This window comes from Periophthalmus magnuspinnatus, chromosome 8 (genome assembly GCF_009829125.3).
Source record: "Periophthalmus magnuspinnatus isolate fPerMag1 chromosome 8, fPerMag1.2.pri, whole genome shotgun sequence".
Taxonomy (NCBI): Eukaryota; Metazoa; Chordata; class Actinopteri; order Gobiiformes; family Gobiidae; genus Periophthalmus; species Periophthalmus magnuspinnatus.
In genome coordinates this window covers 4,257,166-4,284,738 of record NC_047133.1, presented here as the reverse complement: position 1 = coordinate 4,284,738, position 27,573 = coordinate 4,257,166, and the positions used below count along the sequence as shown (strand labels likewise).

At 39.3% G+C, this 27,573-nt stretch overlaps 1 protein-coding gene across 1 annotated transcript in view; it reads left to right on the top strand.

The window, feature by feature from the left end:
• LOC117374948 (sphingosine kinase 1) overlaps positions 1–24,245 on the top strand; it is a 43,697-nt gene extending 19,452 nt beyond the window's left edge. Inside the window, exons 2-6 of the mRNA XM_055223859.1 lie at positions 961–1,110; positions 16,238–16,332; positions 18,215–18,330; positions 23,387–23,698; positions 23,801–24,245. Coding sequence (XP_055079834.1) covers positions 961–1,110; positions 16,238–16,332; positions 18,215–18,330; positions 23,387–23,698; positions 23,801–24,245 — 1,118 coding nt within the window. The remainder of the gene's footprint in view (positions 1–960; positions 1,111–16,237; positions 16,333–18,214; positions 18,331–23,386; positions 23,699–23,800) is intronic.
• The last annotated feature ends 3,328 nt before the right edge of the window (positions 24,246–27,573 follow it).

Here is a 27,573-nt window from a genome sequence, read left to right as displayed (position 1 = left end):
TAAAAATAGTATCTGTGAGAATTAGTTGAATGTGAAGAGAAAATACATTTGTGTTGATAAAATGATAATTAAGAACTATTTTGGTAACTTGGTTTTTAGACTTGTTTTAGTCCTAGTTTAGTCCTGGTTTGGTCCTGGTTCAGTCCTGGTTCAGTCCTGGTTCATTACTGGTTTAGTCCTGGTTTAGTCTTGGTTCAGTTTATGTTTAGTCCTGATTCAGTCCTAGTTTAGTCCTGGTTTAGTCCTAGTTTAGTCCTGGTTTAGTCCTGGTTTAGTCTTAGTTTAGTCCTGGTTTAGTCCTGGTTTAGTCTTAGTTTAGTCCTGGTTTAGTCCTGGTTTAGTCCTGGTTTAGTCCTGGTTCAGTCCTGGTTTAGTCCTGGTTTAGTCCTGGTTCAGTCCTGGTTCAGTCCTGGTTCAGTCCTGGTTTAGTCCTGGTTTAGTCCTGGTTTAGTCCTGGTTCAGTCCTGGTTCAGTCCTGGTTTAGTCCTGGCTTACTCCTGGTTTAGTCCTGGTTTAGTCCTGGTTTAGTCCTGGTTTAGTCCTAGTTTAGTCCTAGTTTAGTCCTGGTTTAGTCCTAGTTTAGTCCTGGTTTAGTCCTAGTTTAGTCCTAGTTTAGTCCTGGTTTAGTCCTGGTTTAGTCCTAGTTTAGTCCTAGTTTAGTCCTGGTTTAGTCCTAGTTTAGTCCTGGTTTAGTCCTAGTTTAGTCCTAGTTTAGCCCTGGTTTAGTCCTGGTTTAGTCCCGGTTTAGTCCTGGCTTAGTCCTGGTTCAGTTTATGTTTAGTCCTGGTTTAGTCCTGGTTTAGTCCTGGTTTAGTCCTGGTTTAGTCCCAGTTTTGAGCTGGTATAACTGCAAACAGCCCTTGGACAGTCTATATTTCATTCTCCTTCATTTACCCTGGACGTTCGATGGAGCGTGTACAATAACATCACCACCTCCTTCTCCTCCCTCGTCCCGCGCAGGTGCAGTGTACGCAGAGGTGAGGCGTCCATGTCGGGTCATGATCCTGGTGAACCCGAACAGTGGGCGTGGCCAGGCCCTGCAGCTGTTCTCTGGGCACGTGCAGACCATGCTGACCGAGGCGTCCGTCCCGTACAAACTGGTCATCACAGGTCAGTACACACGCTTTAAGTGTTTTTGTGATTAATTCTGTGTATCTTTAACATTTTGCTGATACGATACATACCTCGATACAGTACTTTTTCGATTCGATACAACACGATACGATATATTTCAAATCGATTCAATACGATTCAGTGAAAAATATAGGGTAGGTTTTCGTGACCCTTAATGATCAGCCACATTTTCACCAAAAATAAACCTTAATGGTGCATTTATCTTCTGTTTACTGAAGATGAATGAACATAAAGTGCATTTTGCTAACTAGAAGCACACATCAGACTGTTTCATTGGTCAATATTATTCATCCACAGTTTATACGAGCTGCACATTTACATTTACACAGGGACATGTGCAGTTTAACGACTCGGAAGAATCACAACATATCGACTAAAACACAACTATGATACTAAAAGTTTTTGTTAAACCACTGTCTGTGCAAAGTTAATATGAAATACACGTGTTTTAATCAACAAAACAGTAAATCAAATGTCAAATTTTCTGCTTAAACAAGTTTCTTTCCTCTAAACAAGCCACAAAAAGGTAGTGCTGTGACAGAATCTGGTAAAATATACAAAAGATATATCGATACAGCAGCGCACGATATCGATACTGTATCATTAAATTAAACAATGCAATATATCGACATTTTGATATTTTTACACAGCCCTATTTGTGTCTATAGATTTTGTAATATAGTAAACATAATAACATGGTGAGAATTTTGGATGCAGCTATTTCAAATTTATATCTATATTAAAGCTGAATTGCTCAATTTTCAACCCATGGAATGTTTCTGTGCTGCTCCTAAACTCTCACTAACTCTTTGGCACATCTCTGGTATTCACATGCATGGATTTTTGCACGTGCATAGTTTTAGAATAGTTTTTCAAGAGGCCAAAGCGCGGTCGTTCCTAGCGCTGTTTCGGCTCTTCCGGGTTTGTGATCTCATATGTCATTATTAGATGCAGATAAAATAGTCGTGGTCTGGTCTCTTTAGGGTCAAACTTTACTCATTTACAAGAATAAAGTTGCGTACAGCAGCTTTAGACACAATATTTAAATCACAATGCAAAACTACATGCATTTATATCACTAATAAAAGGTCCTATCTTAGGCTAAATTGACCCATGTGACCTTTAAGACGTGTTATTCTGCTGTTACCTCCCCAAAAACACAACTGGAGTTTCATTCACACATGTTTGATCTACATCTCCAAACCTCAAAATGCTCCGTTCCACCTTGTGATGTCATGAAGTGGTAGTTTTCAAGTTAGCAGCTACGTTTTCCCTTTTGTTCAGTAGAGATTAGCAATTCCAGAAACTGAGATTATCCAAATGATTCTAGAAATGAAGGTGTGCGGAGTTTAAAAAAACACGACGGAGCACTTCCTGTATTACCACACGATGACATCACAAGGTGGAACAGAGCGTTTTCTGTTTGAGAGAAGCACTTTAAATCTGCGGGTTTGTGTGTTAAACATGTGGGAATGAAACAAAACACAACTCCAGGTCTGTTTTAGATGAGGAAACAACATTAGAACGTAGAAAATAGCGTAATATGGGACTTTTAATACTGTTATAGGACAGTATCAAATAATCAGCCTCAAACACTTGAACACTTTATAATATCTGCACTAAACTGGACACTTTATAACACTGGTCACCTTAATAAAGTCATGTTTGCAGTGTTGTTGTATATATCTACCTCTATGACTATTTTATTTTTAAGCATATCTTTTTTTAACTTTACGCATGCCCTTATTTGCATTTATAACAGCTATAGTTCAAATCTTTTATATTATTATTATATTATTCAGTGTTTTATGTTTCATTTTGTCACTGGAGAAAGTTCCTAGTTTGTGAGTTGTGTTCAGTGACAATGGCAATAAAAGTCTGAAGATTCTGATTCTGAAAAATGATTCTTTTCCCCAAAAAATTCCACCGTATGACGTTTACCACAGCTTTTTAGATTTTTAATGCTTCACAAAAATAAGGGACTTCTTATCTGAAATTGTGTTTGTATAAGATTTAGAGCTTCACGTTTAGCTCATCCTCACAGTATTGATATGTATAGAGGTTATTGGACGCACTTTGCAGAGAAAGTTCATTGTTATTATGACATTAGCAATAAAATGTTGAATCTTTGACTCTAAATCTTGATACCGTGGCTTTTTAATGCTGCGTTGTACCTTAAATCAGACATATTGCGCTTGTTTTTGCTGTATAGTTATAATCTATGACACTAGTGGATCATTATGTTAAAATCTGCACGTTGTAAATCGCAATATTCATCTAAAACAACTGAATAAAACAAACAATCTGCTGTAAACGTCATCACAACAAAGCGCCGTGGAGCTGTCCGCCGCTCCTATGGATAGCGACTCACTTTCTGATTTTTTTTTCTTCATTTGCATCTAAATTATTACACAAAGCTGCCAAATCCTACACGTATCATCGATTGAGAGAATAAAACTGAAAACAGGGATTCATCGGCAATATGGCGCCTTGAAAATAAGCGATTAAAGATTGTTTAAACACGCACAAATCACTTCCGAAAACAACTTCGAGAGGATAAATGTGAAGGGGAAACATCTATGACATGGTTAAATTGCTCTGAAAAGTTTTATTTATTTTTTTTGCATAATAAATCTGTTTAATTACCGCTGTTAATAAGCACATTTGTTGATCACACTAAGTAACGTAAAAAAAGAATCTCTACAAATCTGGCGCTTCTGATTGTCGTAATAAAGCTCTCTGCACTAAAAAATCTGACTTCTTGTCTCTGGATATTGCACGTTTTAGACCGCTCTGATTCCAAATGCCACAAATATCCCAGACGACAATCGATAATCCATCAAAAATCTGACTTATAAACAGCCCTATTATGCAAATTTGCCCGTTCTCCCAGTAATTTCCACTCTGAGACTTGACTCGGTGACGTGTGCGTGCAGTTGTAGCCTTGAGCCAACCTTGACCTGACCATACGAGAGCTTAAACCCACGGTTGTGCAGAGGGGGCTGTGCAGAAGTAGGTCACACCGCACTGACTCCTCTCCCATCTGCACATGAGCTGTCTCGGGTTATTATGTATTATTTGTGCCATCTGAAATCAGCGCGCCACATGTTCACACACGCTCGCACAACAACACCCGGGCTCCAGCGCGTCGCAGAGTCAGGCCTGGGCGCTGTGTGTGAGGAAATGATCGATTTAGATAATAGATTGTATTTTTCAACTTTAAATCAGTATTTTCTTGTATCACGTGGCCTTATATCTGTGTCATCCGTCATTGTCCAGGTTTGTTCCATCACGTTCCAGGGCATTTTCGTTTCTGTCCGGCTGATGTGGCCCTTTTTGTATCGATACCTGCTCAAATGAGTGTCAAGTTTCGATACTACTTTTAGTTTAGTAGATTATTATCTGATTTTCAGTACTTGTGACATCCCCAGAATACGTTTTTTTGCCCAAAACTTATGAAGATGTGAATGTATATGTCGCTTTGGGAGAGAAATGCACTTTTTTTTAAGATAAGAAAAGCGAAAATGGCCTTTGAAGTTTATATGTCGTGTGTAAATCTATGAGTTACAAGTTGATTAAATTAAATGATAAAAGATTAGATTCGATTTTTGGCATATGTGAAATCTGCTCCCTCTTCCTCTCACCTGGTTCTTTGTCTGACAGAAGTAAGAAGATTAACATAAATACTGTTGTTGATTGCATTGATTTCAGTGAAGTGTTACTCATTTATTCTTCATTGAACTCTCTTCCTTATTGTGTTAAAGCAGATCGTCACAGATTTTACTGAACATGTCAAATGAGCCTTTGTGAACACAGCTCTGTGAAGTTTTCTTCCCAAACCTAATTAGTCACGAGACTTTATGTGAGTAGTATGTAAAAACACGAGTGCTGCTTCACTGCCTAAATATAACAAGTATAATATGTACTCCCAAGTCAGTAAAGGTTAATACTGTCAAGAGAAGTAATACCATGATACTCATTTTCAGTCTAGTATCAAAACTCAACTGAGGTAAGTATTGATATTAGTGATGTGACAATACTGACATTTTAAACTCAATTCCAATATTTAGGGACTCACCAATACTCAACGCTGATTTCAATACCACCAGGGTGATAAATAAACAATAAAGTGGAATTTTAACACAAAATCATAGTAAAATCATATTATGTACTAGTTCTGATATAGAAAAAGCCTTTTTTTTTTTTTTCAATTTTTAGAAGTATGGTACAAAAAAACAACATACTAATTATTAAGAGCTGCTTGAAATGACATCTTAACATAACAATGTAATGTAAAAATTTATGAAAAATAACATGGAATAGAGATTTTTTATTGAAATTAGGTCTGAAATATACTGTAAATATACTAGCAAAGAGCTCACCTTGTATTCCTTCTATTAATTCATGGTCTATTATCAAAAAACTATTCTATACACTGGAAAAAAAAAAAACAAGATTTGCCAATAGAACATGTCGTTTTTTGTCTTATTATGTGTCTTATTTGTGTTATATTAAGTGCAGTAGTATTTGTCTCTTCCTTTCAAATGAGAAAATGCTTATTTTTTTCTATTGGTGAATCTTATTTTAAGACACAATTTCAAGTCCAATTTGATTTAACTCAAATCAAGATAAATGCTTCTTGATTCAAGCACTTTTCATCTTTGCACACCATATTTTTTATTTATGTACAACTGACCCACTGGAGCCCGTTTAGTCGATCGTCTGAGCTGCAGGACGTCTCGCGGCGCTCTCGGTATCACATGATCCCTGTCAGAAAACGCACAGTCTCTGCTTTGATGTTAAAGTCGTGAAAAGTAAACTTCATAACCTCCTTTTCCTCTTCTGTCACCGTAACGATAAGCTATGTGACAGGGTGAACTTCTCCGCTGGTAGTTTGGCTTCTGCAGACAGCAACAGCAAAGGTGGATATAGAGTTTATTTCCCATGATGCTTTGCTGGAAAGGTCGGGTGCAGGAAGAACAAAGACAAAATAATAAGCGCTGCCAGCTCCTGTGTCGAGAGGGAATGGGAAAAGGATGTAGGTCACCAAAGGTCTGAGTGGGACAGGGTCAGGGATGGACTGCTGGATTATCAGGAATACAACATTTGGGCACGTCACACACACACACGTACAATACAAGTGTGTACGCCAAATATCACGGCAATGTGTGTATCCATAGAGATGCGTTTTGTGATACTTTAAACAACATACAGTCATTATAACTATCCGCTCTTCTGCATTAAGACTAAACGCGCTGAGCTGAAAAGATTTATTCATTGTTCATCGTGAGCATGAAAATACAACACCTTTTTTTAATCTACATCAGGGGCGTCAAACACATTTTCACCGAGGGCCACGTCAGCAAAATGTCTGCCGTCAAGGGCCAGATGTAAAATAAATATAACTACTTTTTTAACTTGTTCATTAACTGTTTCTGTATTTATTACTTATTCAAGTTACAAATATTACATATGCATTTGCCTAGATGTAAAATTATGTCTGTGTAACTGTGTATCTTCTGATAAAATGCTCTGCCATCACAAAACTGCAGCTTCTTTCTGTCCCGAGTGTCCGCACAGAGACTGGTCAAGTGGCATTTCAATATTCTGCGCCTTCAACATGGAATAATTTACAAAAAGTCTTGAAATTACAAGAACTGACTTCAATAGTTCAGTTTAAATCTATGTTGAAATGTTTGGAAATGAAGTCTATGATTTGTAATTGCTTTTAAGAATCCATTTTGTGATGTGTTGACATGTGTGTGATGTAACTAACTGTGCTGCTGTTTGGCCAGTTGAGGGCCAAATAACATGATAAGGTGGACCACATTTGGCACACGGGCCTTGAGTTTGACACATGTGCTCTACATAATAAAAACATAAATTTACCAACTTTTAACACCAGTTTTAAGGATATCAGGACACATATGAGGTATAAGTATTTGAATATATGTTGTATCATAAGGTACTTGTCAATACCCGGCCGTAGTACAAAGTAAAAACTGAATATATTCGCATCATTTTGACTGGTTTGGATTATTTTTAAAGCTTTTGTTGACATTTTTACCTCCTTACAAACAGCATTATCTATTCATTCGATAAGTTTTTGTTTGGTTTGTTTGTTTTGCAGCTTTTTAATTAACAATATAAAACCTCTAAACGCAAAAAACAGTCCAAAATAAGACATCCCACATACAGATTTTGATGGTGTCATGTTTGCGGTGCGTGGAGACAGAGGATAAACGTGTCGCAGAGCCGGTACATGCAGGAGTACATGCTGTGTGTTAGCGTGTACCTTCTACATACTGTATGAAGCCCGCACTGAAGCCCACGTTCGCTTCACCCCGACTGACCTCACGAGAAAGCAGCACTCAAGCACGACCCGAGAGCGCACAAAAGTTATTTCTGTAGTTTATATATTTGCGTGTAGCTCAAGGTTAGCAACTTAAAGGGCAAAATGTATATGCAAAATGTACTTTTTCAGTCGTACTATAGTCAAAAACGGAAGTAGTTTTGTTTTGTTTTCTCTTCTTTATTCACTTACTTAATTACTCGTAGGTTTACTCAACTATTTTGTTTAATATTTACTTAATTAATTGCTCACTTGAACTTAAATCAAAGGTCTGTTTACACGTAATATCTTATACTAGCACACACGTGTCAAACTCAAGGCCCAGGAGCGAAATCTGGCCCGCCATGTCATTTTATGTGGCCGCGACAAGGTAAATTAAAATGTATGACTGTCTTAAAATGTCAGTTTATCAGTAGATAGGCAGTTACACAGTCTTTTTTTTTTTTAATCTATGCCAATTAGCCCTCGGTGAAATTAAGTTTGACACCCTTGTACTAGCGGTTAGCATTGTACTTCCTCTGTGAACGGCCTTTACTGCATCAATGAAATCTTTAAATATATATCTATTTTCGTTTTTTGTTTTTTTTTTCCAATACTAAGTCAACATGCAAGTCACAAAAATAAACTTTAATCCCGCTGCCCAAATCCTCTTACAAATAATATTGTGTGTGACAAAACAAGAACGGAGCGCAGAAGTATTTGTACCATGTCTGTCACAGTAATTACTATATCGATTTATTGTTCAATATATAAAAAATTGGGTCAGTATTTATCGTGTGGACTTTTTCTTTGCGCTACTGGAAATTTGTGTGGTTATTTTGTGGGTAGATGATGAGATTTAAGTCGTAAACGTTGAGTAAATCACTACAGATGCAAACTAAGTACAAAAGCTCATAATTTTTTTTAACAATATCGTAGATTTAGAATAGTTTTTCTGGTTTAAATCTGCTCTTGGGTTAATATTATCATTTATTGTCTATATTTACTTTACAGCAATATGTCAAGCTTCAAAATTTGGATGTAACATCAAAAATAAACTCAAAAATCATACCACAAAATTAAACGATCTTTGCCCAAAATGTGTTACTTTTACGCTATTGGTTTAGTCTGAAGATGCTAATTTATTTCATACTTAAACGGTGCACTTTGTAGCTTTTCTGGTGGAGGATCGGGGACTTCTCTGTCTCCATGGAGATGTTCATACTTTGCTTAGGATGTTCCATAGTACGACATTAATGAGACAAACAACAGAAGAGAAAAACCCTCTGATAGAAGGAATGCATGTTTTTCTAGATGTAACTGAGTAAATGCAAGATAGATGCTTAATGCCATACAGTGGGACATTTCAGACAAAACAGTAAAAATATAATTAAATTGAATTGAGTTGAATCTCCATGGAGACAAGCAGGTGGCAGATCTTCACCAGGAAAGTCACGCTTAACATTTAAAGTGGTTATTTTGCATTACTATTATTATTATTTTACTAAATTATTCTACTATCACAACTCCTACTACTATTATCCACACCGTCCAACTTTACTTCATCAGTGCGCCCGGTGTAGGTGCTCAAACGCAGCCCTCTGACCAATTTTGTTTCCCCTCAGACGTCCGTGTGAAGTGGCCAATATCGTAAAAAGAAGCGTTGTTATTTTTACACGTGAAAATTCTACCATCATAACCTAAATAACGAACAATTATGACGTAATAAAGACTCTTACAAACCTTAAAAATCATGCGGAATCGACTTTTTGTAGCTTTCTACCATGTTATTTCATCATTCTTCCATCAAAAACACGCTTAAAGAGATTTTCAGATGTCATCTATGCACGTTTGACTAATCTAGTGATCTCTTCTGGGCCTTAGATTTGAACCTTCTCACAGTTTGCGATATAATTCTGGTCAATGCTCAGCCCACAAGCCGACGTCACCCATACTCCTGCACAACAATCTGCTATAAATATACAAAAGCAGGATGCACTACAACTTCACAAACCTGATTCGATGTGCAGTGGTTTGATGAGCGGGATGCGGGCCGATTGTGTTGTGATTTTCAAGGGCAGTAAAGCGAACAAAGCCTCCACCTCTGACGGATAACCCACTTTGTGTGCAGCACTTTTCCCAAAACACCTGCCTTGACTTAACTATCAGCTGGTTCCTGATGCTTTTTTACACTTTTACACTGACGTTCTTTACAAGCGGGGGCCATAATCCTGCGTTTTATTGCTGCTCAGAAGGCAAATGGACGAACAAATGGCCATTCCTACGTCTTCTGCTCCAGCTGGGTGTCGATTTTATTCACGGGGGAAACATAAACTACTGTATTTCAAACGTCTTTCACAAAATTGTTAGTCGTAGTTTGCTCTTGGTTGGTTCAAATCGCACTCTCGACGTAAACATCATGGCCCCCCAGTGTTTTCGTATGAACGGGTGAGTAGTTCCTTGATGTAAAGCGCTTTGAGTACCTTGAAAAAGTGGAAAATCGCTGTATAAAAATGTAACCAACTACCATTTACCAAAAACAGAAGTGAAACTCGTTCAAACATGTCAATACGTTGTTGTTTTTTTCAGCGAATATAGCATTTTCAAAGCAATAAAAGGCAACATGATGATCTAAATGTTACGTTTTAGCAGTTAGTACGTCATAAAAGTGTAATACTCCGTCTTTAAAGGTGCGGTGGCTCAGTCAAACCTATGTCAAATGCAGTATATTGAAGTATTTACAGTATTTCCCTCTAGTTTGCGTCCCATGTGCGTTTCAAAGTTCACATTTGTACTCTCTCGCTCGCTCGCTTTCAACTTTCACCAAGGTCACATGCGTAGTTTAGTTACGAATTCTGCCAAAACGCACGCCGCTCGTTCCCTTTGGCCGCCATTTTCGACCTCAGTCATTTTTTTTTTTTTTTGGCCCGGACCCATCGGATATGAAAGTTGAAACTCCTCTGGAAGTACTTGTACCTCCTCTCCATCTCTCCGCCCTCCTCCGGCGCTCTCTGACGGCCTCGTGAGCGCTGCGTCAGCCCTCTGCCCCTGTCTGTCAGCGCCGGCCGAGCCTCCAGCCTGCTCCACTCACTCCTCCACATCAGAAGAACCAGAGGAGGGAGAGGACGGGGACGAGGACAGGGTGAACCAAAGCCACCACGCATGAAAAACACAGAACAGTTTGGCCATTACTCACAAGCAAAGGATCAATACTTTAGCTTAAACAAAGGAAACTGCTGTCCGTGCGGTCGATATAGTTATAAAGTGTCTCTGTGCTCGGTTGCGTCGCTGGCGGAGATCCATATTCACAATGTTCAAAGTCTAAATCGTGAATTATGCTTTCAATTTGTTGCCCACTTAGATGATGGAAGAATGTGTTACCGCGATTCTGCATCTTAACGGTTCAGACCACAGCGAGTCAGAGGGATATTAGCTCTACTTTGAATCACTTTTGCTCCGTTGCGTAGTCGTGTTGTTGTTGTTGTTAGCAGCAGAGGAAAGATAAAGCGCTGACTACAGGCTCAAACTGTTCTGTTCATCGTAAACAGACTTTTCTATTACTACAAAAATATTTATCATTCTTACCTTTGACAAATAGGACAAATATTTAAGTTGAATCGGTGCAGGATGGATTTAACTGGGCCTAGATAATGACATGTACATCTAGGCTCTTATTTTTATTGAATTATGATCTAATAAAAAAGGCAACAACTAAATATGTCCAGATATGATCCATAGTAAGAAAGAAAAATGAAATTCTGAATTAAAAATCTTTTTGTCCAGTTGACAGAATTCTTTCTTTTACTACAGCTAAATACATTTTCAGGTGCCCTGTTTCTTATTCTTGCATGATTTAAGAACAGTTCTGTTTCGTTTACACATCCGAAGCATGAGGACCAGGGCCTCGTCCAGAGGAGACTGTGAGGTGCCCTATAGAAAAACTGCCTTTGGACAAAATGCTCTTTCTGTGAAGGCGAGTAAGATCTGGAACGGCATTCCACTTCAAATAAGAGAGTGCTCCACATTATCTACTTTTAAAACTCAACTCAAACTCTGGCTGAAATCAAATCAGTCATGTGATCACTAATCAATACATGGACCTCCCTTCTTACTTTTCTTACCTTTTTTTTTTTTTTTACTCTACTTCTCACTTTTTAACTCTTGTATATTGTACGAATGTGATGTATTTGTTGTACTCTTTACCTGCCTGGGGACTGCGGATGTAAATTAGCTCTGTAGCTATAATCCGGCATATTTACATTTGTTCACAACAGATGTTCATTAATGTGCATTGTCCCTATCAAATAAATAAATAAATAAATAAATAAACACAGAGCTTGAGAAATAAATGATTGTCGAGTTTGAAAGAAAAATAACTTCAGAATTGAATTAAAATCGTTTTAGAATCAATAATCTTTTTTGAATCAGGACCTCAACAATCGAAATTGAATCACCAAGACTCACACCTCTAATGTCTAATATTTTTAAAAGTGGTTTAGACTAAAAACACACATGATCATATCTGTGGAACATGTGCTGTGGTTGAAAACTATAGTGGAATCATTTTCGTTAAGTACAAACATTTCACTCTATAGTGTCATTCACAATCTAAAATAGTTGCCTGTAAATCGCTGGATGGAATGATTAATAATCAAATGGTAAAGCAAGAATTTATAAATGAGGCCTCATAAAACGAGATGTAATATTATCTTAACATTGATAAACACCTCAAATTTAACCCACATATGTCTCAACAGAGACAAACAGGTGACCCATGGAATAAGGATCTGCCTCCTGCTAATGTTTTTACCTAAATGTTCCACTGTATGGCATTAAACGTATTATGCTTCTCAATGGAGACAGTGAAGCAGGTGGCATTAAAATTTTGATGTGCAGTTTGAAAACTATTCTCATGAATTTTAAATGTACTGATTTTTCTATACAACATTTTTATTAATAAAAATGTCCATCTCCATCAGAAAAGTAACAAGAGCAGAATGTACTTGTTTTTGTGTACCTGTGTGTGTTGTCGTGTATCCGTGCGTGTTGTCGTGTATCTGTGTGTGTTGTCGTGTACCTGTGTGTGTTGTCGTGTACCTGTGCGTGTTGTCGTGTATCTGTGTGTGTTGTCGTGTACCTGTGTGTGTTGTCGTGTACCTGTGCGTGTTGTTGTGTATCTGTGTGTATTGTCGTGTATCTGCGTGTGTTTGTGTGTACCTGTGTGTGTTGTTGTGTACCTGTGTGTATTGTCGTGTATCTGTGTGTGTTGTCGTATATCCATGTGTGTTGTTGTGTATCCGTGTGTGTTGTCGTGTATCTGTGCGTGTTGTCGTGTATCTGTGCGTGTTGTTGTGTATCTGTGTGTGTTGTCGTGAATCTGTGTGTGTTGTCGTGTATCCGTGTGTGTTGTCGTGTATCTGTGTGTGTTGTCGTGTATTCGTGTGTGTTGTCGTGTATCTGTGTGTGTTGTCGTGTATCTGTGTGTGTTGTTGTGTATCTGTGTGTGTTGTTGTGTACCTGTGTGTGTTGTCGTGTATCTGTGTGTGTTGTTGTGTATCCGTGCGTGTTGTCGTGTATCTGTATGTGTTGTCGTGTATCTGTGTGTGTTGTCGTGTATCTGTGTGTGTTGTCGTGTATCTGTGTGTGTTGTTGTGTACCTGTGTGTGTTGTTGTGTATCCGTGCGTGTTGTCGTGTATCTGTATGTGTTGTCGTGTACCTGTATGTGTTGTCGTGTACCTGTGTGTGTTGTCGTGTATCCGTGCGTGTTGTCGTGTATCCGTGTGTGTTGTCGTGTACCTGTGCGTGTTGTCGTGTATCTGTGTGTATTGTCGTGTATCTGTGTGTGTTTGTGTGTACCTGTGTGTGTTGTTGTGTACCTGTGTGTATTGTCGTGTATCTGTGTGTGTTGTTGTGTATCCGTGTGTGTTGTCGTGTATCCGTGCGTGTTGTCATGTATCTGTGTGTGTTGTCGTGTACCTGTGTGTGTTGTCGTGTACCTGTGTTGTCGTATATCCATGTGTGTTGTTGTGTATCCGTGTGTGTTGTCGTGTATCTGTGCGTGTTGTTGTGTATCTGTGTGTGTTGTCGTGAATCTGTGTGTGTTGTCGTGTATCCGTGTGTGTTGTCGTGTATCTGTGTGTGTTGTTGTGTATCTGTGTGTGTTGTCGTGTATCTGTGTGTGTTGTCATGTATTCGTGTGTGTTGTCGTGTACCTGTGCGTGTTGTCGTGTATCTGTGTGTGTTGTTGTGTATCTGTGCGTATTGTCGTGTATCTGTGTGTGTTGTTGTGTACCTGTGCGTGTTGTCGTGTATCTGTGTGTGTTGTCGTGTACCTGTGCATGTTGTCGTGTATCTGTGTGTGTTGTCGTGTACCTGTGGGTGTTGTTGTGTACCTGTGCGTGTTGTCGTGTATCTGTGTGTGTTGTCGTGTACCTGTGTGTGTTGTCGTGTATCTGTGCGTGTTGTTGTGTATCCGTGTGTGTTGTTGTGTACCTGTGTGTGTTGTCGTGTATCTGTGTGTGTTGTCGTGTACCTGTGTGTGTTGTCGTGTATCTGTGTGTGTTGTCGTGTACCTGTGTGTGTTGTCGTGTATCCGTGTGTGTTGTCGTGTATCTGTGCGTGTTGTCGTGTATCCGTGTGTGTTGTCGTGTATTCCCGTGTGTTGTTGTGTACCTGTGTGTGTTGTCGTGTATCTGTGTGTGTTGTCGTGTACCTGTGTGTGTTGTCGTGTATCCGTGTGTGTTGTCGTGTACCTGTGCGTGTTGTCGTGTATCTGTGCGTGTTGTCGTGTATCTGTGTGTGTTGTCGTGTATCTGTGCGTGTTGTCGTGTATCTGTGCGTGTTGTCGTGTATCTGTGTGTGTTGTCGTGTATCCGTGTGTGTTGTCGTGTACCTGTGTGTGTTGTCGTGTATCTGTGCGTGTTGTCGTGTATCTGTGCGTGTTGTCGTGTATCTGTGCGTGTTGTCGTGTATCTGTGCGTGTTGTCGTGTATCTGTGTGTGTTGTCGTGTATTCCCGTGTGTTGTCGTGTACCTGTGTGTGTTGTCGTGTATCTGTGTGTGTTGTCGTGTACCTGTGTGTGTTGTCGTGTATCCGTGTGTGTTGTCGTGTACCTGTGCGTGTTGTCGTGTATCTGTGCGTGTTGTCGTGTATCTGTGCGTGTTGTCGTGTATCTGTGCGTGTTGTCGTGTATCTGTGCGTGTTGTCGTGTATCTGTGTGTGTTGTCGTGTATCCGTGTGTGTTGTCGTGTACCTGTGCGTGTTGTCGTGTATCTGTGCGTGTTGTCGTGTATCTGTGCGTGTTGTCGTGTATCTGTGCGTGTTGTCGTGTATCTGTGCGTGTTGTCGTGTATCTGTGTGTGTTGTCGTGTATCTGTGCGTATTGTCGTGTATCTGTGTGTGTTGTCGTGTATCTGTGTGTGTTGTCGTGTATCTGTGCGTGTTGTCGTGTATCTGTGTGTGTTGTCGTGTATCTGTGCGTATTGTCGTGTATCTGTGTGTGTTGTCGTGTATCTGTGTGTGTTGTCGTGTACCTGTGTGTGTTGTCGTGTATCCGTGCGTGTTGTCGTGTATCTGTGTGTGTTGTCGTGTACCTGTGTGTGTTGTCGTGTATCTGTGTGTGTTGTTGTGTACCTGTGTGTGTTGTCGTGTATCTGTGTGTGTTGTCGTGTATCCGTGTGTGTTGTTGTGTATCCGTGTGTTGTCGTGTATCCGTGCGTGTTGTCGTGTATCCGTGCGTGTTGTCGTGTATCCGTGTGTGTTGTCGTGTACCTGTGTGTGTTGTTGTGTATCCGTGTGTGTTGTTGTGTATCCGTGTGTGTTGCAGAGTCGCAGCTGGCGAGAGCAGAGTTTTTAAAAGCGGCTGATCCACTGAGACTGGCTCCAGGGGAACTCATCATAACTCGCTGCCAATATAACAGAATAAACAGCCAGCACATCAACACACACACACACACTTAGTATTAGCAACACATACACACATGCTAATATTAGTGAGCAGCAGATGTTAGCATGGGGGCTAAGCTGCCTCGGAGCTGTTGAGTAGCCACTGGACGGGCTAATATGTCTCGTCCGATAAGGGAAATTGAATCCCTTTTTTGGCCTAATCTGCTTTATCTTGCCCAGGAGGAACTAGAGAGATTCTGTCCACTGTTATTGTTTTAGATGCCAATATTTCTGCAGTTATAGCTCCTGGTCAGCTCTGTTATCTCTTATTATTTAGTTTAGGGCTGCAAGATGAATTACAATCGAATCAAAATCGTAGATCTGTACAAACATGTTATAAAATGTGATTCTTGTATTGGTTCGTCAGCTCGTATTTCACTGTTTTTTGTCCGTTCTTCTATTTAAAATGTGAATTATGTGAGTCCTATTAATAAAAGGACAAATATTATCCATTATATGTATGTTTAGGTTTTAGCTTTTAAACATACTTTTGACTCTCTGTGCTTTTGCATGCTAACAGAACTCAAGTTGATAGTAGAAATGCTCAGATGTTGATTTACGGACTTAAAAACAGCACCTTAAACCTTCAGACTTTTACTTCTGACATAACAATACTGGGAAATTTAAACTCCTGCGCACATAGAGGGAGCGGACTCACTAAAAATGATGAATCAAACAAGCGTTAATAAACGGCAAAAAAAGGTATGTTTTTAATGAGAGAACAATGCAACAACATGGTTAAAAGCTCAGAAAATCCATTTGTGTTCTTAATCTGATGTTTTTCCCAAATTGTTCAGGTCTAATTTTGTGTTAATGTGTTTGTGCAGAGGCAAAGAACCACGCTCGGGAGCTGGTGAGGAAGGTCGACCTGACGCAGTGGGACGCCCTGGTCATCTTGTCCGGAGATGGGCTCTTGTTTGAGGTGAGTCGTTCTATGTATAGACCTGTGTGATCTTTAAATATTGATTTATTTGAGCCAGACTTGGCTAATGGTTCGTAGGATGCCACAAAGGAACTGTCGACGGAGACCTACACTCATTCCCCAACCGGAACTAGCCAGGTTGTGAAAAGGCCAGGTTGCAATCAAGTTTGTGAAAATAGTATTGAAATTTAGGGATTTTATGACTAAATCCAGTTGTGATTTTGAGGAGATGTTGGTGATAGTTGAAAAAAAATCATAACTCTTTTGTTTCTAAATATTTTTATTTTATTTTTTCAGAGCGTTTAGAATGACTCTTCTGACATTAATCTGAGCAAATACAGCACCGAGGAACAAACCCTCATTGTATAGTGGAACTTTGAGTCACATGGGTCAAACTCGACATTTTAACACCAGAGATGCCCCGAGCGTAAACGCCATTAAAGGAATAATAAGTGTTTTTCAAAGACAGGGGGCAGTATGCGATCTCCACAGACCTGACTAGTCCTGATTTCTTCCTGTGGGGCGATCTTAAAGAAAAGGTGTTTGTGAATAAACCTCAGACGACTTAATAAACGACTTAAAACGTAATATCGAGGATCAAATACGAGCCATAAGCCGGAAAAAGATTTAAAATATTAATGATGGACACTTAAAAAACAGTAGTGATAAGTTCAAGTGTAAGTGAACAATTATAACCATATATATTGCCAAAAATCTCGGAAGGTTCGGTTTATCTACTGCTAAAATTTGATGAGTTTAACTTAAGAATTATAGGAGCGACTGAAGATTTAAAAGTGTCAGTGACTTTTGGACCGCCCTGTAGCTCGTTGTGGCTCAATGCTCAAACTCTGTACCTTTCCCCGCCCTCTGCTCCTATTGGTCTTTGTCATGCTCTGAGTGATTGACAGGTGGATTGAACCATTCACAGTGGTTTAGGTTTATGCTACCTCTTAAGGCACATGTGTCAAACTCAAGTGTGGCCCACAACGAGGTAAATTAAAAGGTATGACTGTCTTAAAATGTCAGTTTATCAGGAAATTGCAAGTTATACAGCCATTTATTTATTTATTTATTTAGATCTATGGAAATACATATGCAATATCTGTAAATGGAATAAGTAATAAATACAGAAAGTTTATGAACAAGTTAAAAAAGTAGTTACATTTATTTTAGATTACACCTGGCCCTTTGAGAGTGACCATTTTCCTGATTTGGCCCTCGGTGAAAATGTGTTTGACGTCCGTGTCTTAAGGCAAAATAAAGTATGTAAATATTGTTCATGAAATCTGTGGGTTTTTTGCCATATTTACTTCATATTAAGAGGAGGTTGCCATGGAGAATAACAAAGAAACACCAGAACTTTGCAATGTTGTAACCAGACAGTGAAAGAGAAAGTAACTATTCACCCTGATAGAATGATAGAATAATGAAATATATTGTTATTCCTTAGTCAAAAGTCAGATAACAGTCAAGATAATACAATTACAACATTTTGATACTGTCCAGATTTATTCCTCACTTTCCTGGCACATTCCTGGCATCCTAAATATTTACCACGATCAGTTTATAATCACTTTCTACAAGTCCAGAGCGCAGTGTTGCCGTCAAGCAGCGACTAGCATGTGCACTTCCTGGTTCGCAGAGGATTTATAAGACACATCAATCTCATTTTGATCTCAAGAGCTGCTTTTTTTTGTAATATATCTGTACTGGAGCAAAACAGATTGAATTTAATTACATGAAAAACATTGGGTACAGCACTTTAATGGCTCCTTACACTTACATCTTTAACATTACACTGTCATAATATCCAATGCCAGTTCCAAAATACACATTTACCAAAGCCTCTCAGCTCTAACACTATTGTACCCACTCTGTGCAGGTGATAAATGGGCTGATGGACCGCGAGGACTGGCAACAAGCCATCCAGACCCCCCTCGGCATCCTCCCGGGCGGCTCCGGCAACGCCCTGGCAGCCTCCGTCCACCACTACTCGCAGTGAGCTCGGCCGTAATCACCTATTTAAATGCGCACAGGGCCTAAGTTTAAACCAGAGGAAGACAGATCGTCCCTGTTGGCTATAATTATTCCACCGGCTGACTGGGCACATTGGTTGTCAGGCGGGAGGGAGCGAGGAGGGACTGTGGAGCAGACTGCTGGGTCATTTCAGGATGCTATTACCTCTCACAGGAATGGCGTAATGGTTATAGAAAGTCTGCATGTTAAAAAGGATTATGGGTTACAGATAGTGCAGCTTTGGCACAAGTAGGACTAAAGTAATGTCCTTCTGCTTCTGCGTCTGAGGTACAACAACAGAAAGTATTTAGTCACATACTGTATTAGTTGATTAGCTTCTGGGATATGTTTTGTGGTTGCGCAAAAACTTATGTCAACATGTGATGCAAACGTTGTCAAAAGTATCGTAAAATCAGATGCTAGTCAGTGCTAAAATTAGTACTGAAACTATATATTAACTAAAACAGGTATCGATACTAAAAAGTCACATTCACGTGACAGAAACTAACCTTTCCTGAACAGCTTTAGAGTGATTTTGAGCTGTATCAGAACAAATATAATACACATAGATGAGTTTACGCCAGTGGAACGCTACGGAACCTACTGGACACTGAGGTATTACACAAATATAAGGCCACATGAGAAGAAAAGTATAAAAGAAAGTACCGTATTTTCTGAACTATACTGACAGTTTGTCCGGGGGTGCGACTTATATGTGAAATTATTAAAAGTTGTTGAGAAGCGACACTGAGGACGAAGAATTCAGTGGATTTATTGATTTGTAGTGAGATCCAGAGTAAACTTGTTGCTTGTTTTTCTGCTTTATTTATCTGATTAACTGTTAATATCTTTCGTTAACAAACCAGACACGTGTTCAGTTCTGTCTGTGCTTCATGTCGCTGAATAAATATAAATGTGTTACGTTTGCGTGATGTACTGATATTCAGCCTGTTGTTCTACATTTTATAACTTACCTTTAAAGATAAAATGTTTGTTCTTGGTCTCGGATTTTGTAAAGTAAATTTCCCCCAAAAATACGACTTATATATGTTTTTTTCTTCATTATTTTGCATTTTTTGCAGATGCGACGTATAGTCCAGAAAATACAGCACTATAAGCAGTAATTTAATGCTGAAAATCTAACATTTTGTCTATAGAAATTGTGTTTTTTGTATCATTGTGGCATCAGAATTGGTGTTGAGCATTGAGCCTATTCCTGAGCATTGATATCCAGTTTGAAATTTTATTATCGTGAGATGTAATGTAAAATCTTAAACTCTTAAATCTTAAAAGCACCTGTAAGCATCAAAGTATTAAAGTACCGTATATGGCCTTTCTTGTTTTGGGTCACACTGGTATTTGTACGTTTTATACCTTAAAATGATGTTTACGTTAGAGGATTTGCATTAGCATTCCCTCTGCGGATAGAAACCTTTTAGCAGTTATTTAGCGACAGGCCTCATGCAGGTCCCTGTACTAAAATGAGGTTTATAAACTTGAATAGTTTTAGGAACCGTCTATGAACTTCAAAAACTGCACTGGAGGCCGGGCGGATTTCAGATCTATTACACAACTACAGGGGAAAATTACTAAATTATTCCTGAGCACTCGTAGCAACCCTGTAAACCGATGAATCAAGCATGAAGCGAATGTGAGGGCCGCGCTCGCTTAAGAAAACAAGAAGAGATTTGTAGATTAGTCATCCGTGAGTTCACCAAATAAACAACTCCAGGTAGTTTTGGATGAGGATTTAATAGTTGAATAGTTCCTTTAGGACTCGAAACTTGAAATGTGGAATAAAATGTGAATAGCGAGTCTTTAAAATTCGAGAAAGCTGAAACGATGTAAAGTCCGTGACCTTTAAACTACGTCTGTTGTTCTTCTCCGTCGCCGTGAGAGGATTCCTTTAAAGTTTTTATCCTAAAGGTCAAGAAAAAAGTCATATTTGCCAGTGCGGTTATGTTGTAAAATCAGCTTCTTGGTCTCTGTTTTCTGTCTCCATCTAATTATAAAGTATTTGTATCGTAGCAAACCAGGAAGTAAGGCTGGTGCACTGTTAGCATCCTAGTAGTTGTTAGCATTGGCCTTTGAAAGTTGTGAAAAACCTTTATGAACTCACTGCGGTGAATATTAATAAGGAATGTGTTAGGAAAGTATTTAAAATGAATCAGTCACGGTCTACTGCAGTTTAACATTTTACATAGAGGACATAGAGGACATAGAGGACATAGAGGACATAGAGGACATAGAGGACATAGAGGACATAGAGGACATAGAGTATTGGACAAAAATATTTCATGCTGTCGGATGTTTGTCCGTTTGGTCCTGATCCTGAGCTCGCCCTGTTTGGTTTATCCTCAGCTTCTGCAAATCTTCAAAATGGACAAAAATCATTTGTCAAATTTGTAACATTATTGACCAGAAGACTTATTTTATTGAACTGGAAACAAAAGAAAAACTTTTTAACTATTTACATTAATCTGTTGTATGACATAATGAAACATGTCCAACTACAAAAAATAAAATAGTACTTAGAGGGAAAGTGGGCATCTTTCACTTGACTTGGAATGTGTTTCTGGAGTACTTTGACAAACAGGAATATGAATATGTAAGTTACCTGAGCCTCATTCATTCATTCATTCATTCATTCATTCATATATTTATTTATTTATTTATTTATTTATTTATTTATTTATTTATTATACAGATTTTATTTATTTATTATACATATTTTATTTATTTATTATACAGATTTTATTTATTTATTATACAGATTTTATTTATTTATTATACAGATTTTATTATTATTATTATTATTTTTTTACTTTGAAAAAATAAATAAATAAAAAAAATTAACAAGTTACGTTGTTTGAGTTTTTAAGACAGTAAATACCCCATCTTTAAATACCACCTATTGTTAGTACTTTGTAGCTAAAGCAGAATTTCCTTGTTTCCGTATAGTTCAGCGCTTTAACTTCCCACCTCAAAGTCTTCTCTGTCTTATTTAATATTATGTAAATGTGTTGCAAATGGCGAGCCGTATTTGCTTAAAGTTACCGTATGCTAAGCAGTGTTTCCCAGAATACAAAAATAATAAGGACAAACAAATGCTGTGCCAGGGGACGTTCTTAGCTGCAGTATTAGCTCTAGAGGGTATCCCAAGTATCCACAAAGAGAATATGTAAACAAAGAACATGCAAATTCCACCGCACAGTTCAGGAGTTGAACCTGGGACCTTCGAGCTGTGAGGCACCGTTCTGATCACCCTGTGTTGTTAAATTCACAAAGAATATTGATTATTTAAGTGGACTATCGCTGTGCAGTAAAATACATTTTGTTTTGAAATTTTGCCAGAGACTTACTGAAACTTTGAGCACACTTTGTTTCCTACTTACTAGAGCGAATCAATACTGGCAAAAATATAATCTCAATGCTTGTGTTGCTTTACCTTAACAATAATCACATTCTGTTTTTGAGATTTATTAGACCTTTATCCACAAGAACAAGACAAGAACAGGCCTGTACATGAGAGGCTGAGGTTCAAGTATTGAAAGAAAAATAAAATTATTCTGAAATTAAACCTTATATCATTGTTAGCAATATTGTACTGCAAGCTTCCGTACATTTTTATGTCTTAACTCTTTTGCAGTTTTCTTAAAGATTCAGTATTTTTAGCCAAAACATGGACTAAAATAAAAGTTTTTTTCCGATTTTGGTTGTGTTTATTGCACTGAAAAACATAGAAAAACACGTGTCCTTACTGTAATCAGGCTTTCATCTCCACAAACAAACTGAATCTTTTTGGTCTGGAGAGAGAAGAGCCTCCTCCTGCTTGTTCTCATTGGGGATGGGATAGTTTGGTTTTTTTTTAGATTCATCGTTGATTCTAATAAAACAGTTGAATGAATAAGTGTAGTCACGCAATAATCTGAGTTTGAAGTTTGATTGAAGCCACTCGCTCTGCCTCTTTGTTTTTCCTGTGTCTCTCACTCTGTCCTGCTTCCTTCGTCCTGTCACTCTTAGAGCGGCGCTGGAGCTGCTGCTGTTGCTGCTGCTGTTGTTGTTGCTGCTGTTGTAGCTGCTGTTGTTGTTGCTGCTGCTGCTGTTGTCCTATCGTCAGACAGTGACCTATGGAAATATAGAGAGATATTTCAGGATGTGTCTGAGGCTTTATTTTGTTCATGTTTGAGTTTTAAGGCGTTCACATTTGACACTGCATGTTGCGGTTCTCCATTAGCCAAACTTTTTCCGTGTCCAACATGGAGACAGCTACACACTCGAAAAGCAGCTTTAGTTAAACTGTTCTGATCTAACTCCATGCTGTGTTCCTACAGAGGACAGAGGTGTGTGGGCTGTAGTTTCTCTGAGATACCATGAAGCTCTAAAGCTGATAACTATACGAATCTGACTGGCCGAAGCATCACAACAGTGTAACAAGACAAAAAAATCCAACTTTTGTTAGATCCAGTTGAGAGAAAAGCACAGACATCTCCCCTGTTCACAAATGCACACGAAGCTTCCCTTCTGCAGGTTTTTCACAAACCAAAGTCTTTATTGACACTAAAATAGGCTGAAGTACGTCTGGCGGCGTCGCCATGTTTGTTTTGGTTCACTTGAGGCTTTAGCACTTATGTTAAATAAAAGCTATTGTTTCATCCTGCAGTTCTGTACATTTTTTAAAAAAGTAGCCACTAATTCGATATAAATTGTAAAATAAATAGTAAAACATAAAGATGCATTGATCCTGCATCGGGTCATGAGCCTCAGAACCGCAATGGATTTAAATCGTGAGACACCCATAGATTCCCATCTCTAATGGAAATGTGTCTTTGACCATAATCTTCCACAGTGTGGCATTAAAGGTATCTATATCCATGGGGAATGTTCCAAAGAATGGTTGTACCTTTCTATTCCCATTGAAGTGCTACCTACAGAAAGTTACACAATGTTGCTTTAATATAAACAAAATACTATCAAATCAACATCAGTTCTTTTCTAAACCATTATAAAGCTTTAACTCTTGTTCTTTCCTCTCCAGGGCACCTCCAGCCTGGAACGAGGAGCTTCTTCTGAGCTGTGGCTTCATGTTGTGTAAAGGTCTGGTGGGCTCCATGGACCTCGTCTCCGTGCACCTCTCCTCCAGACAGCGTCTCTTCTCCTTCCTCTCCATCGCCTGGGGATTTGTGGCTGACGTCGACGTGGAAAGCGAAAAATACCGCCACGTTGGACCTATCCGATTCCTCATGGGCACTTTGGTCCGCCTTGCCACCTTACGAGTTTACCAAGGCAGGTTAGCGTACCTACCTGTCGACGAAACCTCCAAAATTCAAAAAGGGAATTCTTCACCTATGTCGCTTTGCTCGTCTCTCCCTTGCCACGTCATTCCGAAATCTCCGAACCAGAATTCTGTGTTGCGTTGTAGCAGCACCAACTCCAACCAGAACACGATTAGCAAGACTTCCGTTGAAACGCAAAGCGACGGCAATACCAAAGCGCTATTACTGGATTCCTTACTTCCCAGTTTGGATGAGCCGGTCCCAGAAAGTTGGACAGTTGTCAAAGAGGAAGACTTCGTTCTAGTTTTAGCAATTTACCAATCGCACCTGGCCGAAGACTTGTGGGCTGCACCGGGAGCGTTGCCGGATGACGGTGCGATTCATTTGTTCTACGTGGTGGCCGGAATCTCCCGCCCCGCCTTGCTCCGGTTGTTTTTGGCAATGGAGAAAGGCGGACACCTGGATTGCGGCTGTCCGTATTTGGTGTACGAGAAGGTGAAGGCGTTCAGGCTAGAACCGTTAACGCCGCAGGGTATGATCGCGGTGGACGGGGAGACGGTGGAGTACGGGCCGCTCCAGGCGCAGGTTCATCCGGGAATAGCGAGACTCATAAGCGGATAGGATTTGGGATGTTTTTGTAGCTTTAAAAAATAGTTTCGAGGGTTGAGAATCTAAATTGTAAGTGATGATTAAATAATGTTGATGACAGTTTGTAAAAATTTGTAAAAAAAAAAGCACAATTTGGCTGCAACAGTTGATCGGAATAATCGTGACTCGTTGGCTTTTAAAATAATCGGAATCGTATGGTATTATTATGGCATTATTAAAACAAAATGGCAAAATAGAAATGTTTTTGTAAATATTATAAATGTTCCGGCAAAAAATTTCAAGCCTTATTTATTTAAAAAATTATTTAAAATATCTCAATGTATAATAAATAATTTTTTGACTAGTCGACTAACGGGAAAAAAAATTAAAAATCACTGGCTTGACTGGTCGACGACAAAAATAATTGTTAATTGCAGCCCTAAAGCACAGATTTTAAACCACAGCACAAGATTGACGTACCTTAGAATCAAATAATTACTTCAGCGTTTTGCTAGGTCTGCGGTAGATACAGTTGTTGTGTCCTTGGGCAAGACACTTCAGCCATTTTGCCTACTGAGCTGTCCATTTATATAGCGCATTGTCACATGTTTAAGTTTCATTTTCAGTCACGTGCATTTTAGATTCTCCCCCCTCAACTCTGCCTTTTCTACGTCGTCTGTTTGTACGTTTTCTAAAGTGCCAAAGACATTCAGAAACAGCCTCTGGAGAGTTCAATATTTTTCTACTTCCTCATGCTCTTTTTTCAAACGCTGCTTCTTCTCGACCTCTCATTCAGGGTTAAAGGATGTTTTTCTCTGACTGCAGGCCGGTCCCTGGGCACGGAGAGGTAAGAGGTGCACATGCAATATGTTAGTGATCACTCGAGTGTGAGAGAGCGTAGTGGCCCCGGGGCCCGCTGGAGAGCCAGGCACTGCACTGTCGGACCTCATAAGCCCGCACATGTGAAAGGAAGCACAGTTATCTCAGCCCGTGTTTTTTTTTTTTTGTCTTTTTTCTGGGAGGCTGCTGTCGTCGTAGCACAAAGGGACAACGCCCATCTCATATCCAGCCCCGCCAGTGATAATTTTGACTACATTTTTATTTATTTTTGTCTTTTTTAATACAATAATTTTTCGTTTTTACTCAATATCAACTCAAATAATTATTTCAATTTTTTGTGAGGTTTTAGTCAGCAGAAATGTCATACCAATTTAGGGTTCAACCTGTCACACATTTACAATTCAGACCCAAACCAAGGCAGAGGCAGTTATGTGTTAGACGACCCGTTAGAGCAAAAGTGTGAAACTCAAATTCCCAGAGGACCAAAATTAAAAACTGGGACTAAGTCAAACTAAATATTTATTAAGAAATTTTAACGTTTGCATGTTTTTCAGAAGGGGTGGATTAAATTTGAGTGAGGCGACAGGCAGCAGATGCTAATGAGCGTCAACAGAAGTGGTGGAGGCCGTCACCCACATATTAGCAAAGCATTCTGGGATTCGTAGTATTAGCGGTGCATGCATGGCAGCCGGCGAGCCAGCTCTAATACGTATTAGATATGATCTCGCGGGCCAAATATAATTGTATCGAGGGCCAAATTTGTTCTGCGGGCCTGAGTCTGACGTGTCTGCATTAGGGGCTTGAATTGGGATGACAGTTCACACCTTAGGGCAGCGCAAAGGACTTAACTAGTAACAGATGCTCCTTTCTGTAAACAACTAGGGTGTATTACTTCCAGTGTAGTGAGCTTCTCCATTCAGACAGATATAACAAAGTGACTTAACAGATCCCTCCCTGTCAGAACTGAAAATATCTACTTTTAGTCATAGTTTTAGGTGACAAAATGTATAGCAATTGAGTCAAAGCTTTAGTCATTATAGTTACTTTTTACTTAGAATTAGCCAGCAGAAATATGACATTGAATATGACAAAAATCAATTAAATTAACAATAAGCCCCATCCCACCCGCTGAACCACACCTTCACTCCACAAACCAGACCCCAGTACAATTTAAGCCACGCCTCTTCTGCACTGGCCGGATAAAAAGCAGCTTTCTTTGAGATTTAATGCGGATTAAATGTTGATGGATCTGTAATCATGAGGCTTTAAGCTCACAGGCTGTATACATTTACATAAGCCTGCGTTTGTTTTTGTAGATTTCCCTGTGACAGACGCTTTAACCTGCACCAATGTGACCAAGACGTGCAGTATTTTCATTCGTAAAAGTCTTATAAATCATTATAAGTGTAGCTGATAATGGTGTTTTAATTAGGGCTGCACAAATATATCGCAAATTCAAATCACATGAAGCTTGTCGTACCTGTGATTTTATGTTTTTGGGATTAGATTTGAGTGCAGTTTTTAAAATCTGCTCTCAAATCTAATCGCAAAAACACAAAATCACAATTAGATTCATGCAGCCTAATTATTAAAACAGCAAGAATGTTGTATTTTAAGACTGTTTTGACATTGCAACGTCACATAATTGATTTACATTAACTTTTTCTATGAGGCAGCGTTTCTGTTAATATTGTCATAATCCAAATTTTAATATTTATCCACCGAGTTCCCAAGATGTTTAAAAAAAACTGCAAGCGTCTTTTGAAATTTGGGAGTGGAAAAACAGCCCTAAAATGAGGTCTTTGACAAAACAGATTTTATCATGGGGAAAGGAAGATGAATTTTGCATAGGGCGGTGTAAATTTATGAAGCAGAGGCAGTTAACATCCCGAATATAAACCATTGACTGTTTTCTTTTCTTTTTTTTTTTTTTTCTGCGGTTGATTGACCAGCTGAGGTTACACACTTCCCTTCAGGTCCATTATTCCTTTCTTTCATCTGCATCCAAAGTGTAGGGTCCAATAACACAAACAACCACTCACACTCTCTATCTCTTTCTCTCTTTTTCTCTTTTCCCTCCCTCGCCTTTCCTTCCTTTCCCGTTTTCTCACTGTCACACTCTCCTCTTTTACTCACTCGCACCATATCTGTGTCGCTCTCGCTCGTTCTCACCCCGTTCTTTCACTCTCAGCGTCTCTGTGTCTCATCTCTCCCTCACTAACCCTTTCTCTTTCTCTTTCTTCCTCTCTTTTTGTCTCTCTTCCATACCCCATTCCACTCTCTTCCTTTCCTCCTTGCCCTCACGTTCGGTTGCGCCTCACTCTCCTGTCCCTCTCCTCTTTCTCTTTCTCTCTCCTCTTCTCTTCTCTCCCTCTCCTCTTTCTTTCTCTTCTCTTCTCCTCTCTTCTCTCTCTTCCCCTCACATGCATTGCTGCTGCACACACGCACTCCCCTCGGCTTCTCTGCAGCACTTAGCGGTGATGGCGGGGGAGGGGCGCGCTCTGCCACTGTGCATATGATC